The following is a 15375-nucleotide window of genomic DNA, read 5'->3' as shown; positions in this document are numbered from 1 at the left end:
AGGCTCTCAGAGCAACAATCAATAAATGGGACCTCATGAAACTGAAAAGCTTCTGCAAAGCAAAGGACACCTTCATCAAAACAAAGTGAACGCCTACAGATTGGGAAAGAATCTTCACTAACCCTTTATCTGACAGAGGACTCATATCCAATATATATAAAGAACTAAAGAAGCTGAAAAGCAGCAAACCAAGTAATCCACTTAAAAAATGGGGAACAGAGCTAAACAGAGAACTCTCTGTATAGGAATACCGAATGGCAGAGAAGCACTTAAAGAAATGCTCAACCTCACTAGCCATTAGGGAAATACAAATCAAAACAACCCTGAGATTTCACCTTATGTAGAGAGCCCATGGCGCTGGCATCCGGCTCTCATCCTGGTAAACACGTGGAGTTGCACATGCGCTAAGGTGAAGGCGCGCCAAGTCACTGCCCAGCCCGGGGTGTCACATGGGGTGATGGGTGAGCAGCCAATCAGGGTATGATACCTCATCTCACACCACTCTGGTGCGAGCAGGGCTTATATAAACAGCGCCACTTTGGGGCTCGGGGTCTTCCTCCTTTCATCGCTTGACTGTAATAAAGCTTGCTGCAGAAGGATCCTGTTGTCCACGTGCGTTCTTGTTGGCGAGACGATTATGCGGGTCGCAACATCTGGTTCCGAAACCCGGGACGCCGGGAGCCTGCTATTGCCGGTGCCGAGGAGACCCCCTGTTTGCGGGGAGGATTCAGAACTGCAGCATCGAGGTAAGGTCTGAGAGGTATGTTTTGTCTTGATTTATCTCATCTTTCACCTCAGCTAGCAGGAGCCCTTATTGCTTTCCCTGTTGTGACTGTTGCCCTCGTCCTTTTTCTTTTGGTTTCTTTTGGTTTCTTTTGGTTCCTTTTCTTTTGGTACAAGCTTGAGGGCGATCTCGAAAGGGAAGAGATTAACAGAAAGCTAAGAGCAGGTACTAGATCACTGTGGTTTTTGGTTAAATCTTGCTTGGAAAATGAAAACTGTCGTTCCTCTATTAAGGCTGGTCAGGAAATGTTGGAGGAGATACAAGACAGCATGTCAGAAACAGAACAGGATAAAAGGTTAAGAGCTCTTACAAAAAAGGAAAAGGATGTCTCTAAAGATGTCCCTAAGGATAAAGACCCTTCCACGGATGGTAAAGCCGTGGGAGCGAAAGGCAAGGGAAAGGACGCCCTGGGAGTGAAACATGATAAGGAGAAGAAAAAAATCTAAAAAGGAGCCTCTCTATCCGACAAAAGAACTAGAGGCTTCAGAAATTGGCAATTCTGAGTCGGAGGAGTTAAGTCCCTCCAAGGAGTCAGATCTAGAGGAGGAAGCAGCCCGCTATGAGGAAGACCGATACCACCTGGATGAGCGGCCACTACTGAGAAACAGGAAGCGTGCACTTTCTCGGTCGGCCGCTCCTGTTGTCCCTAGTGTCAGCAGGATCATGTCAGAATGGAAAAGATTTTGATAAAAGTTTTTATGTTGTCTAAAAAGCAAGAAAGAGAGCAAGAAAGTAAGCATGTCTGGTTAAGCCAGAAAAGAAAGCTAGAAACCTAAAGGTATATAGAATGTTGCAGAAGGTTAGTGGATGTGTTATAAAAAGCCAGAGAGTTAATATGATTTTAAAAAACTGTATTTTAAATATGTTATAATTCATTTAAAGGGCTGGTGATTGTTCATTACAAAATGTTTTTTATACTCTTTTAAGGAAAAAATTCTAGCTGATAGGTTTGGTATGGCTAAAATAATTCTTACAGTTTAAAATTGTTCTGTTAAGCAGTTGATTCTAAAGCTTGTTTAATCACTAAGAACTTTTGGTTGTGGGGGATTATAGATGTTCCACAGTGTTTGCTGTATCAGCAGCACCTAGTGGCTGTACTTGGTGTTGTCAGTCGCAGCCTGTGCTAATGCTAGCACATGGCCTGCCGCCATGATGGTTCAGCAATGGAAAGCACATGAAGCTGTAGTTTGGCTGCCATGTTTGTTTAGGGTTTCCAGCTGAGTTCAGTTGCACGTAGCCAGCCGCCATACTGGTCCGGAGATGAAGAGGGTGGAGTTATAAGTTTGCCACCATTTTGTTCAGGTACTGTTCAATTTTAATGCCGTATCCTTTGTTGCAAAAAACCCTGCAGCAATGGGGATTGCATATTGCCACTGAAAAGGTCTAGATTTCAGAGGTAGGTTCCTTTTTGGGAACGGTCATTTACCTGGACAAAATAGTTCCTCAAAAAATAGAAATTCTCAGGGACCATTTACATACCTTAAATGATTTTTAAAATTTATTAGGTGATATAAATTGGCTTAGGCTGTTTTTAAAGATTCCTTCTGCTGAATTAAAACCCCTATTTGATATTTTGGAAGGGGATGCTCATATTTCTTCACCCAGAGCCTTAACACCGGCTGCAAGCCGTGCCCTGTAGAGCCTGATAGGCCTAAGGAAATAGTCAAATGGAAGGATGTCTTGACTGGTTAATGGAAAGGCCCGGATCCTATCTTCATAAGATCCAGGGGAGCTGTCTGTGTTTTCCCACAGAAAGAAAACAATCCATTCTGGGTACCGGAGCGCCTCACGCAAAAGCTCGCTGCAGCTGAAGATGATCTTTCAACGAATATACCTGCAACTACTTGAAGAGCTAAGGGCAGCGGTGGTGACCATTAATTCTACTCGAGTGGATTTATTGCTCACAGATGGCTTATTATCCTAGGTTTCTTCCACCTTTTCTTATTTTAAGGAATGGGTGGGCGTTGGGATGTTTGGCGCTGCCCTTTGCTGTGGTTTAATATTTGTCCTCTGGTTGTTCTGCAAACTCAAAACCCAACAAAAATGTGACAAGGTGGTGATCGCACAAGCGCTAGCCGCTCTGGAGCAAGCCACCTCCCCCAATATTTGGTTATCCATGCTGAAAAATTAATGTTTGACTAGGTTGCCTCTGTCTTTGCAGGCACATGCCACAATCTGGATTTACAGCCCTTGCACTCCCTGGGGATCTGTTTCCCATTGCACGGGAATGGGTGTAAATCACAATTTTTCTCTTGCCGAACAATCTGGAAAGTCAGTGATGGAAGAGTACAAATAAGTCTTCACCGACCTAAGACAGGACAGCCTCACAGTGAGGAGGTTGCTCCAATGACGGGCAACGGCTGAAGCATTGCCTTCCACCAGGCTCAGATGTTGGCTTTCTGGCATAATGCTGTATTGACAGTAGGAAGCTTACTGTTCAAACAAAATAAAAAAGGGGGAGATGTAGAGAGCCCAGAGTAAAGTCGCCATTACAAGATGGCGCTGGCATCCGGCTCTCATCCTGGTAAACACGTGGAGTTGCACATGCGCTAAGGCGAAGGCGCGCCAAGTCACTGCCCAGCCCGGGGTGTCACATGGGGTGATGGGTGAGCAGCCAATCAGGGGATGATACCTCATCTCACACCATGGGTGAACAGCCAATCAGGGAATGATACATCATATCACACCACTCTGGTGCGAGCAGGGCTTATATAAACAGCGCCACTTTGGGGCTCGGGGTCTTCCTCCTTTCATCGCTTGACTGTAATAAAGCTTGCTGCAGAAGGATCCTGTTGTCCGCGTGCGTTCTTGCTGGTGAGACGATTACGCGGGTCGCAACAACCTTACATCCATGAGAATGGCCAAGATCAAGAACTCAAGTGACAACACATGCTGGAGAGGTTGTGGAGAAAGGGGAACCATTCTCTACTGCTAGTGGGAATGTAAACTTGTACAACCACTCTGGAAATCAATCTGGCGCTTTCTCAGACAACTAGGAATAGTGCTTCCCCAAGATACAGCCATACCACTCCTAGGCATATATCCAAAAGAGGCTCAAGTACACAAAAAGGACATTTGCTCAACCATGTTTGTAGCAGCTTTATTTGTAATAGCCAGAAGCTGGAAACAACCCAGATGCCCCTCAACTGAAGAATGGATGCAGAAACTGTGGTACATCTATACAATGGAGTATTACTCAGCAATGAAAAATAAGGAAATCTTGAAATTTGCAGGTAAATGGTGGGATCTGGAAAGGATCATCCTGAGTGAGTTGTCCCAGAAGCAAAAAGACACACACAGGATATACTCACTCATATAGACATACAACATAGGACAAACCCACTAAAACCTCTGCATCTAAAGAAACTAAGCAAGAGAGAGGACCCTAACTAAAATGTCCAATCCCCATCTGGAAAGGCAAAGAGGATGGACATCAGAAGAAGAAAACAGGAAAAAACCTAGGAACCTACCACAGAGGGCCTCTGAAAACCTCTGCCCTACAAACTATCAAAGCAAATGCTGAGCCTAATGGGCAACTGTTGGGCAGAGTGAAAGGAATTTTATGTAAGAACTGGGAAATAGTAAAAACTGGAGAGGACAGAGTCTCCACAAAGAGAGCAACAGAACAAGAAAATTGGAACACAGGGAACTTCCCAGAGACTCATAATCCAACCAAGAACTATTCATAGAGATAACCCAGAACCCCTGCACAGATGTAGCCCAGGGAAGTTCAGAGTCCAATTGGGTTACATAGTAATGAGAAGAGGGACTGCCTCTGACATAATCTGATTGGCCTGCTCTTTGATCACCTCCCCCTGGGGGTAGCAGCCTTACCAGGCCATAGTAGAGGACAATGCAGCCACTTTTGATGTGAACTGATGGACTAAGATCAGAAAGGAGAGGAGAAGCCCCCCCCATGAGTGGACTTGGGGAGTGGCATGCATGCAGAGGGAGGAGAGAGGGTGGGATTGGGAGGGGAGGAGAGAGGAGCTTATGGGGGGATGCAGAATGAATAAAATGTAATTGATGAAAAATTTTTAAAAAAGGAAAAAAATAATTTAAGAACCTTAAATGACTTTCAAAAGTGGAGGAAAACATGGAGTTAGTTAATTTACATGGAGCATGTCTCGCCCCTGGGGGCAATGGTTTCCTGAACCTACTCAGACCTCAGACACCACCATTGCTAGTTCTAGAACTGATGCAGGATATTCCAACGAGGGGGTTAAGGCTTCTCATAATATTTCCTATAAGCCCACACCTGTTTCTTTATATCCCCCATTTTTATTAATTATTAGCCCGATAGAGCCAAGTAATTGTGGTAATGATACTTGCTTTTTTGCCCAAAGCTAGAATGCTAGTGAATTTAGGTATGCCCTGGTTACTCTCATGCCTCGCTGGGTGCCTGTGCCTCTTGATGCCCCTCATGCTATGACTCTCTTCAGACAGAAAAGGGATCTTGGAATTACAGCCACCATTGTTACTGCCATCTCATTGGCGGCTGTTGGAGCTACCACCGCGGCATTAGCCATGAGTCATACTGTGCAGACTGCTCAGACCCTGAATAATCTTTTAGCCAATGTAGCTCATGCTTTAGATGTACAAAAAGGAATTAATGCTCAAATAAAAGGAGGCTTGATGGTGTTCAATCAGAGAATTGACCTCTTGCAGGAGCAAATTGATACCCTATGGCAAATTGCTCAACTTGGCTGTCAATGAAAATATGCTGGACTTTGAGTCACTAGCATACAACATGAGAATTTTTCCTGTGCTGCAAATCTGTCTAAACAATTGCCTAGCTATATTTTAGGTAATTGGACTGGAGAATTCGATACTACAATGGAGCAGCCGAGAGTGGCCATTGTCATGGTAAATTCTACCAGAGTGGACGCAGGACTACCCACAGGATTACCATCATTGATTGCTGCAACCATGAATCATTTGAAGGAATGGGTGGGCATGGGAGCATTAGCAGGCCTTCTGGTGTTGGTCTCCTTGGTTTGCCTGTGGTATATATGCAAGATTAGAGTCTCACAACAGCGTAATGCAGCCATGACCATTCAGGCCTTTACAGCCATTGAATCAGGACAGTCTCCCCAAGCATGGTTGGCTACCATAAAAAGCTGAAATGTTATGCTCAGGATGCGAGGCTAAGCACTGCACTCAGCGTCAGCCTCTTTGGACCCAGAGAAGAGCATGTCTGATTGCATGCGGGTTGATGCCCCAGGTCCCGCCTCTGAGAAAAAGGTATCAGACTGGTCTGATGCTCTTTGGGTGGATGACACCTAAATGAACATTGGTACAAAGTCCCAATTTATTTCTAATACCAGAGGTCAGACCTCTCCTGTTGCCTGATGAGTCTAAAACAAAAAGAGGGAACTGTAGAGAGCTGCATAATGCCGCGCCTTAAAGATGGAGCTGGTTTCCGCCTTCCACCTTCCCGATGGTGAGTGCTCTCTGTCAGGAACAACTCCACATTTGGCTAAGGCCGAGGATCTGGCTTGCTTCCATGTATGTGGACCTATCTGCATTGCCCACATGGCATGCTGGGGTTGGCTACCCAGAGGCTATTTAAGCTATGGGCTGGCTTTCCCCAGGGTCAGAAGATTGTTCAAAGTTCCTGAATAAACTGCATTGAAAAAAAAAAAAAACCTGCATGGTACTGGCATAGAAACAGAATGGTGGATTAATGAAACCAAACGGAAGACCGAGAAATAAACCCACAAACCTAAGGACACATGATCTTTGACAAAGATGCCAAAACCATACAGTGGAAAAAAGATAGCATCTTCAACAAATGGTGCTGGTAACTGGATGTCTCATGTAGAAAAATACAAATAGATCCATATTTATCACCCTGCACAAAACTAAAGTCCAAGTGGATCAAAGACCTCAACATAAAACCAGATACTTTAAATTGCTTAGAAGAAAAAGTGGGGAACAGCCTAGAACTCATTGGAACAGGAGACAACTTCCTGAACAGAACACCAACAGAACAGGCTCTAAGAGCAACAATCAATAAATGGAACCTCATAAAACTGAAAAGGTTCTGTAAAGCAAAGGATACCGTCATCAAAACAAAACGACTGCCTACAGATTGGGAAAGAATCTTCCCCAACCCTTTATCTGACAGAGGGCTAATATCCAGTATATATAAAGAACTAAAGAAGCTGAAAAGCAGCAAAACAAGTAATCCACTTAAAAAATGGGGAACGGAGCTAAACAGAGAATTCTCTGTAGAGGAATATAAAATGGCAGAGAGACACTTAAAGAAATGCTCAACCTCATTAGCCATTAGGGAAATGCAAATCAAAACCACCCTAAGATTTCACCTTACACCCATCAGAATGGCCAAGATAAAAAACACAAATGAGAACAGCCTAGAACTCATTGGGACAGGAGACAAGTTCCTGAACAGAACACCAACAGCACAGGCTCTAAGAGCATCAATCAATAAATGGGACCTCATGAAACTGAAAAGCTTCTGTAAAGCAAAGGACACCGTCATCGGATTTTTTTTTTTTAGTTGATTTTGTATCCTGCCACTTTGCTGAAGGTGTTTATCAGCTGAAGGAGTTCTCTGGTTGAATTTTTGGCGGTCGCTCATGTATACTATCATATCATCTGAAAATAGTGACACTTTGACCTCTTCCTTTCCGATTTGTATCCCCCTTTATCTCCTTTAGTTGTCTTATTGCTCTGGCTAGGACTTCAAGTACTATGTTGAAGAGATATGGAGACAATGGGCAGCCTTGTCTTGTCCCTGATTTCAGTGAGATTGATTTAAGTTTCTCTCCATTCAGTTTGATGTTGGCTATAGGCTTGATGTATATTGCCTTTACTTTCTTTAGGTATGTGCCTTGTATCCCTGATCTCTCCAAGACTTTAAACATGAATGGGTTTTGGACTTTTTTAAATGCTTTTTCCGCATCTAAGGAGATGATCATGTGGTTTTTCTCCTTCAGTTTATTTATGTGGTGGATTACATTGATGGATTTCCGTATGTTGAACCACCCTTACATGCCTGGGATGAAGCCTACTTAGTCATGGTGGATGATATCTTTGATGTGTTCTTGGATTCGGTTTGCAAGTATTTTATTGAGTATTTTTGCATCAATGTTCATAAGAAAAATAGGTCTGAAGTTCTCTTTTTTTGTTGGATCTTTGTGTGGTTTAGGTATCAAGGTGACTGTGGCTTCATAGAATGAGTTTGGTAGTGTTCCTTCTGTTTCTATTTTGTGGAATAGTTTGAGGAGTATTGGTGTTAGCACTTCTTTGAAGGTCTGGTAGAATTCTGCGCTGAAGCCATCTGGTCCAGGGCTTTTTTTGGAGGGGAGACTGTTAATGACTGCTTTAATTTCCTTGGGAGATATAGGGCTATTCAGTCTTTCTACCTGATCTTGACTTAATTTTGGTAGATGGAATCTGTCAAGAAAATTATCCATTTCATTTAGATTTTCAAATGTTGTGCCATATAGGCTTTTGTAGTATGACCTAATAATTGTTTGAATTTCCTCAGTGTCTGTAGTCATGTCCCCATTTTCATTTCTGATTTTGCTGATTTGGATAGTTTCTCTCTGCTTTTTAGTTAGTTTGGCTAAGGGTTTGTCTATCTTGTTGATTTTCACAAAGAACCAGTTTTTTTGTTTCATTGATTCTTTGGATAGTTTTATTTGTTTCTAATTGATTGATTTCAGCCCTGAGTTTGATTATTTCCAGCTGTCTGCTCCTCTTGGGTGTATCTGCTTCTTTTTTTTCTAGGGTTTTCAGTTGGGCCATTAAGTTGTTTGTATGTGATGTTAAGAATTTCTTCTTGCAGGCACTTAGTGCTATAAATTTTCCTCTGAGCACTGCTTTCAATGTTTCCCATGAATTTGGGTATGTTGTGCCTTCCTTTTCATTGAATTCTAGGAAGTCTTTAATTTCTTTCTTTATTTCTTCCTTAACCCAGCTGTCATTGAGTAGTAAGTTGTTCAGTTTCCATGTGCGTGTCAGCTTTTTGTTGTTTCTGTTGTTGTTGATGTCTAGCTTTAGTCCATGGTGGTCAGATAGTATACAAGGTATTATTTCAATCCTTTTGTATCTGTTCAGGCTTGCTTTGTGGCCCACTATATGGTCTATTTTGGAGAAGGTTCCATGTGGTGCTGAAAAGAAGGTGTATTCTTTTGAGTTTGGGTGAAACGATCTGTAGACGTCTATTAGGTCCATTTGATTTAGGGATTCTGTGAGTGCTTTTATTTCCCTATTTGGTGTTTGTCTAGTTGATCTGTCCCTTGATGAGAGTGGGGTGTTGAAGTCTCCCACTATTAAGGTAATAGGATCAATGTATGATTTAAGCTTTAATAATGTTTCATTTACGAATGTCAGTGCTCTTGTATTTGGGGCATAGATATTCAAGATTATGATGTCCTCTTGGTGGATTTTTCTTTTAATGAGAATATAGTAGCCCTCCTTATCTTTTTCTATTAACTTTGGATGAAAGTCTATTTTATTAGATATTAGGATGGCTACTCCAGCTTGTTTTCTGGAACCATTTGCTTGAAAAACAGTTTTCCAGCCCTTTACTCTGAGGTAGTGTTTATCTTTGTTGCATAGGTGTGTTTCTTGGATGCAACAGAATGTTTGATCCTGTTTCTGCAACCATTCTGTTAGCCTTTGTCTTTTTATTGGTGAGTTGAGTCCATTGATATTGATAGATAATAGTGACCAATGCATGTTAGTTCCTTTTGCAATGGAGTTGGTGATCTTATCCTGTTTCATTGCTTGTTTTCTTTTCATTTTTGTTGGGATATTATCTGTATGCCCTGTTTTCTTGGTTGAACTTGTTTTCATTGGATTGGAGTTTTCCTTCTAGTATCTTCTATAGGGTTGGTTTGCTGTATAGATATTGCATAAATTTAGTTTTGTCATGGAATATTTTGTTTTCTCCATCTATGTTGATTGAAAGCTTTGCAGGGTATAGTAGTCTGGGTTGACATTTGTGATCTCTTAGAGTCTCCATGACACTTGCCCAGGCCCTTCTGGCTTTCATAGTTTCTGATGAGAAGTCCGGTGTGATTCTGATAGGTCTACCTTCATATGTTACTTGGCCTTTTTTCCCTTGCTGCTTTTAATATCTTTTCTTTGTTCTGTAGATTTAGTGTTTTGATTATGATGTGACGTGATGTGTTTCTTTTCTGGTCTAGTCTATTTGGAGTTCTGTAGGCCTCTTGTATATTTATGGACATCTCTTTCTTTAAGTTGGGAAAATTTTCTTCTATGATTTTCTTGAAAATATTTTCTGGACCTTGGAGCCTGTAGTCTTCTTTTTCATCACTTCCTATTATTCTTAGATTTTGTCTTTTCATAGCGTCCTTGATTTCTTGGATATATTGTGATTGGAACTTTTCTGATTTTACTTTTTCTTTGAGAGAAGTATGAATTTCTGCAAATGTGTCTTCAGCTCTAGAGATTCTCTCTTCCATCTCTTGTATTCAATCTCTTGTTGGTGATGCTTACTTTTGTGGTTCCTGATCTTTTCTCCAAGTTCTCCAGCTCAAGGGTTTTCTCATTTTGTGTTTTCTTTATTGATTCTAATTCTGTTTTCATGCCTTGCACCATTTCTTTCATGTGTTTGAATTTGGATTCCTGTCTCTCTACGATGGTCTCTATTTCTTTGTTCATTTCATTTTTATATGCCACTAATTTTATCTCTACTTGTGCCTCTATTTGCTTGGCTATGTTTGCCTGTGTTTCTTTAAGGATTTTGTCTATTTCTTCTTTCTTTACCTCCAATTGACTGGCCAACTCTTTGAAAGATTTGTTCATTTCCTCCTTATGAGCCTCAAATAATTGGGCAAGCATGGCTTTAAAATCATTTTCCTGTGCTTCTGATGAATATGAGTATCCATCGATTTGGGGGTTTGCTGGTGAAGTCATGATGTCCTGATTTATGTTGGAAGTGTTCTTTCGCCTACCCCTGGCCATTGGCTTATCTGAAACCTTCCCTGTTTGTTTTTGGATTCTGCAGATCAGACTGGTACTGTCTCTCTCTGGTGTCTGGAGAGTTCTTCAGGAAGCTGAGCACTCTCAGCGTGTGCTGAGGACTAGCTGTACCTGTGGGAGGAAAGTATGCAGGCGCAAACGGGGCAAATGCAAGCGTGTGTGTGCGCACGCGCGTGTGTGTGTGTGTGTGTGTGTGTGTGTGTGTGTGTAAGTGTGCGTGGACGTGTGTCTCGAGGGACAGAGTGATGGCTAATGTTGAACCCTTGAGTGTGTGGGAGGCGCTCTGCACTTTATATGTCGCCAGCACTAGTAATGATCGCAATGCAATCTCTGGCATTAACTGCCTTAACTCCTCAATTAGACCCACAGAGCAGGAACTTCAATGTCCCAAGTGCCCCTCTGTTTCCCAAAGTGGGTATATGGGTGGGAGGGAGTTTGATGCCTGGCTTCTGTTTTAGAAGGAGCCAGGATCTCGGGATCTGCAGATTCTCAAGTGTGCACTCACTTATAGTCAGGTCACTTGGCAGAGATTGGGGTATCCAGGCTCTCTGCTCTCTGGTTTGGCCCTGATTCTTTGATGTGCTCTGCCAGCTCTGTGCTGTTGTCACTGCCAGGTTATGAGGTCTTGCTACAACTGGAGATTTCAGCGTGGTCACGTCAGTAGGGATCCGAGTAACCAGGCTCTCTGTTCTTTGGTTTGGCCCTGGTTAGTCTTAAACTGGAGGGCTGATGTGCCCCGCCAGCTCAGTGCTGCTCTGCCTCCATGTTAGAAAGTCCCACAGTAACTGGAGACTGGGTTGCTAGTCCCGATGCTTTCTGGGAAGTCCTGGGGTCTCTCCACTGTGTTCTCCATGCTTGGGAGGCCCAGTGCCTGGTGTGCCTAGCTAGTATGGCATTTCTGCCTGGTTTTGGTGAGTATATAGCGTATTCTCTGTCACTGTGGGATTGGGCAGGCCATACCATCAGTGATGGCGATCCTGCGGAGCTAGTATGGCGTCTAGCAGACTCTGGTCCTGGGAGGATGGTGCAGCTGTGGCGCGAATCTGGGACTCCGAGACACGTACTGCTGGCATTTGCCGCTAAAGGGCTTGGAGCTCCACCTCAGAGGCTGCAGACCCAGACAGTTAAGTCTGCGCTGAGAAAGACGAGTCCACTGTGCCAAGGAGGATGGAGGTCTGGTAGAGGGGAGTTCCGGGAGATCAAAGTGTCGTTTCTCCCCTTCCCCACACAAGTCCCCAGGTGACCCGAGACCAGAGTTTTCACCTCCTGCGATGTTCCCTGTTGTTTCAAAAGCCTCACCGTTGTTTTCCTGGGTTAGAGGTCCTTCCACTCACCAACTCAGATGGTTAGCTCTTCCACAGCTCAGAAACTGTGTGTGCTAGTCGCCATCTTGGCTCCGCCCCCCCAACACTTGTATTTTAAAAAGTCTCTGAAGAAAGAAATTGAAAAAGATCAGATGGAAAGATTTCTCATGTTCATGGATCGGTAGGATTAACATAGTAAAAATGGCCATCCTAACAAAAGCAATCTACAGATTTAATGGAATTGCCATAAAAATACCAACACAATTCTTTACAGAACTTGAAAGAACAATTCTCAACTTTGTATGGAAAAACAAAACAAAATAGCTAAAACAATCCCGTACAATAAAAGAAACTCTGTAGGTATCTCCTTCACTAATCTCAAGTTGTACCATAGAGCAACAGTAATAAAACACAGAATGGTACTGACATAGAAACAGACTTGTGGACCAATGGAATATAAACAAAGACCCAGAAATAAAACCACAAACCTACAGATATTTAATTTTTGACAAAGAAGCCAAAAAACATATAAGTGGAAAAAGATAACATCTTCAACAATTGGTGTGGGTCTATGTGTCTGCACGTAGAAAAAATGCAAATAGATCCATACTTATCACTCTGCACAAAAATAAAGTCCAAATAGATCAAAGATCTCATCATAAAAGCAGACACAATAAACCTGTTGGAAAAAAAAATGTGGAAGCACCTTGAATAACTTGGCATAGGAAACAACTTCTTGAACAGAATACCAACAGAACAGGCTTTATGATCAACAATCAGTACATGGGACCTCATGAACTGAAAAGCTTTTGTAAAGCAAAAGACACTGTCATCAGGACAAAATGACAGCCTACAGACTGGGAAAAGTTCTTCACCAACCTTACATCTGACAGAGGGTTAATATATAGAATATACAAAGAACTCAAGAAATTAAACACTAACAATCCAAAGAATCCAATTTATAAATAGGATAAGGAGATAAACAGACAATTTTCAACAGAGGACTATCAAATTGGTGCCCAGCCAGTGCTAAATCAGCTATGGAAATATGCAAGGATCGAGATGCCTAGAGTAATAGAAAACTTGGGCCAAGTAAGACCCAAGCAAATGCCTAATGAGAAATGGAACTAGTTGATAGCTCATGTTATACTCTCTTCACTGGTCCAGGGACAGGGGAAACACAGGATAATGAATTCCAAGTTAAATCAATTATGTTGCTAATTATATATGTGACTTTGGATAAATCCCCTTGCTTCTCTGTGCCTCCCTGTTGTCAAACGAAAATAAAAAATTCTTATTGTAAAGAAAGAAATAAATGCTCAATGCCCTTAGTCATCAGAAAAATGAAAATCAGAATGACTCTGAGATTCTACCTTATACCCATTAGATTGACTAAGATCAAAAACTCAGGTGACAACACATGCTGGGGAGGATGTGGACAAAGGGGAACCCTCTTCCATTGCTGGTGGGAATATAAACTTGTGCAAACACTTTGGAAACCAATCTGGCGCTTTCTCTGAAAACTGGAAATACTACATCAAGACACAGCTATACCACTCCTGGGCATATATGCAAAAGATGCTCAACCATACACTTGCTCAACTATGTTCATAGAAGCTTTATTCAAAATAGACAGAATCTAGAAAGAGCCTAGATGTTCCTCAACCAAAGAATGGATACAGAAAAACTGTGGTACATTTACACATGTACTCAGCTATTAGAAACAAGGAAATCATGAAATTTGCAGGCAAATTGTGTCAAGTAGAAAAGATCATCCTGAGTGAGGTAATCCATTAGCAGAAAGACATACATAAGAACACGTAAGTGGTATATATACTCACTTATAAGTGGATATTAGCCATATAATACAGGATAAACAAATGAAAATCTACAGACCTAAAGAAGCTAGACAACAAGGATGACCCTAGGAAAGATGTTTAATTCTCATTCAGAAGGGAAAACAGGGTAGACACTAAAAGTGGTAGACGAGAGGTATCAGGACTACAGCCTACCACAAATGTCCTCTAAAAGATACCAGCCAGTGGGAATCAAAGCAGATGTAGAGATTCACAGACAAACTGGACAGAGCACAGGGTGTCTTATGGAAGAAGGGGGATATAGACTGATGTGGAGGGGACTGGAGCTCTACAAACTGGCCATCAAAGTTAAAAAAGCTGGGGCCTGGGTGGACTTCAGAGACTGATGCATCAACCATAGACCATGCATAAGAGGACCTTGATCCCCTGCTCAGATGTAGTCCATAGACAGCTCAATCTCCAAGTGGGTCCCCTAGTAAGTGAAGAAGAGACAGTCTCTGACATGAACTTGGTTGCCTGCTCCTTGGTCACTTCTCCCAAGTGGGGCAACCTAGCCAGGCAACTGAAGAAGAGAATCCAGGCAGTCCTTATGGTACCTGATAGGCTAGGGTCAAACAGTAGGAGAGAAGGACTTCCCCTATCAGTGGACTAGGAGAGAGGTATAGAGGAGCAAGTGGGAGGGAGGGTGGGAAGGAGAGGAGATGAGCGGGGGGGGGGGGTTAAGACCAGGATACAAAGTTAATAAATTGTAAATAATAATAATATGAAAAATATATACATACAATGTCTTTGTATGTATGCATGTATGCATCATAGATTTTAGTGAAACATATTTACTTGTATCACCACATTACAGGAGACTTAGAAAATGTAAAACTATTTATCCCCATCCCTTTTGTACTTTTTTAAATGCAGCCTGTCTATTTGTCTGTTTGAAATTAGTGGAGTAGGAGCAAACCTTGTTGGTTATTATCTAATACAGGGTTATAATAGAGAGCTTAGGCTCACCTTTATTTTGTTGCACTTTTGCTTACCAAGTGCCCTCTCAACTTCTTGTCCACAGACAAGAGTTATTGATTTGTAATAATTGCCATTAATTTGGAAGTCTGAGGGTTTGTTTTCTCATCTTCTTCAGAATGAGCAATGGCCTGTTATTAATGATGGCTTGCTGTTTCACACAGGTTAAATTTTCTTTTCTTCCAAAATATGGTAAGAGTAAAGTTGATTCCTAGCAATAAAAAAGGTTTATTTTTGGCTGAAATTTCTGGCAAGCAACATTAAACATTTCTTCAACCTATCATATTATTTTCTGGTTAGATTGTCAGACATAAATTAAATATAGCAACAAAATATGAAAGACCTATCTTAAATATATTCAGAGATTTCCCCACTATATTACTATCTCCAATTTCTATGCCAAATGTCAAAATGATATATCTCATTATGAGCTTCATCAGTTGTTAAATGTCAGAAACATTAGAATCCAACA

The 15375-nt window shown here is 41.9% G+C and overlaps 1 protein-coding gene across 1 annotated transcript in view; it reads left to right on the top strand.

Annotated features, from left to right (window-relative positions):
* Positions 1-351: 351 nt before the first annotated feature.
* Positions 352-15375, top strand: part of LOC110563410 (chromobox protein homolog 1-like) — a 48984-nt gene continuing 33960 nt past the window's right edge. The window contains exons 1-2 of the mRNA XM_060383218.1: positions 352-379; positions 632-746. Of these exons, the coding sequence (XP_060239201.1) occupies positions 352-379; positions 632-746 (143 nt within the window). The remainder of the gene's footprint in view (positions 380-631; positions 747-15375) is intronic.

The sequence above is a fragment of the Meriones unguiculatus genome, chromosome 4 (assembly GCF_030254825.1).
Source record: "Meriones unguiculatus strain TT.TT164.6M chromosome 4, Bangor_MerUng_6.1, whole genome shotgun sequence".
NCBI classification, from domain to species: domain Eukaryota; kingdom Metazoa; phylum Chordata; class Mammalia; order Rodentia; family Muridae; genus Meriones; species Meriones unguiculatus.
The sequence above is the reverse complement of the archived record's forward strand: the minus strand, read 5'-3'. Positions and strand labels throughout refer to the sequence as shown.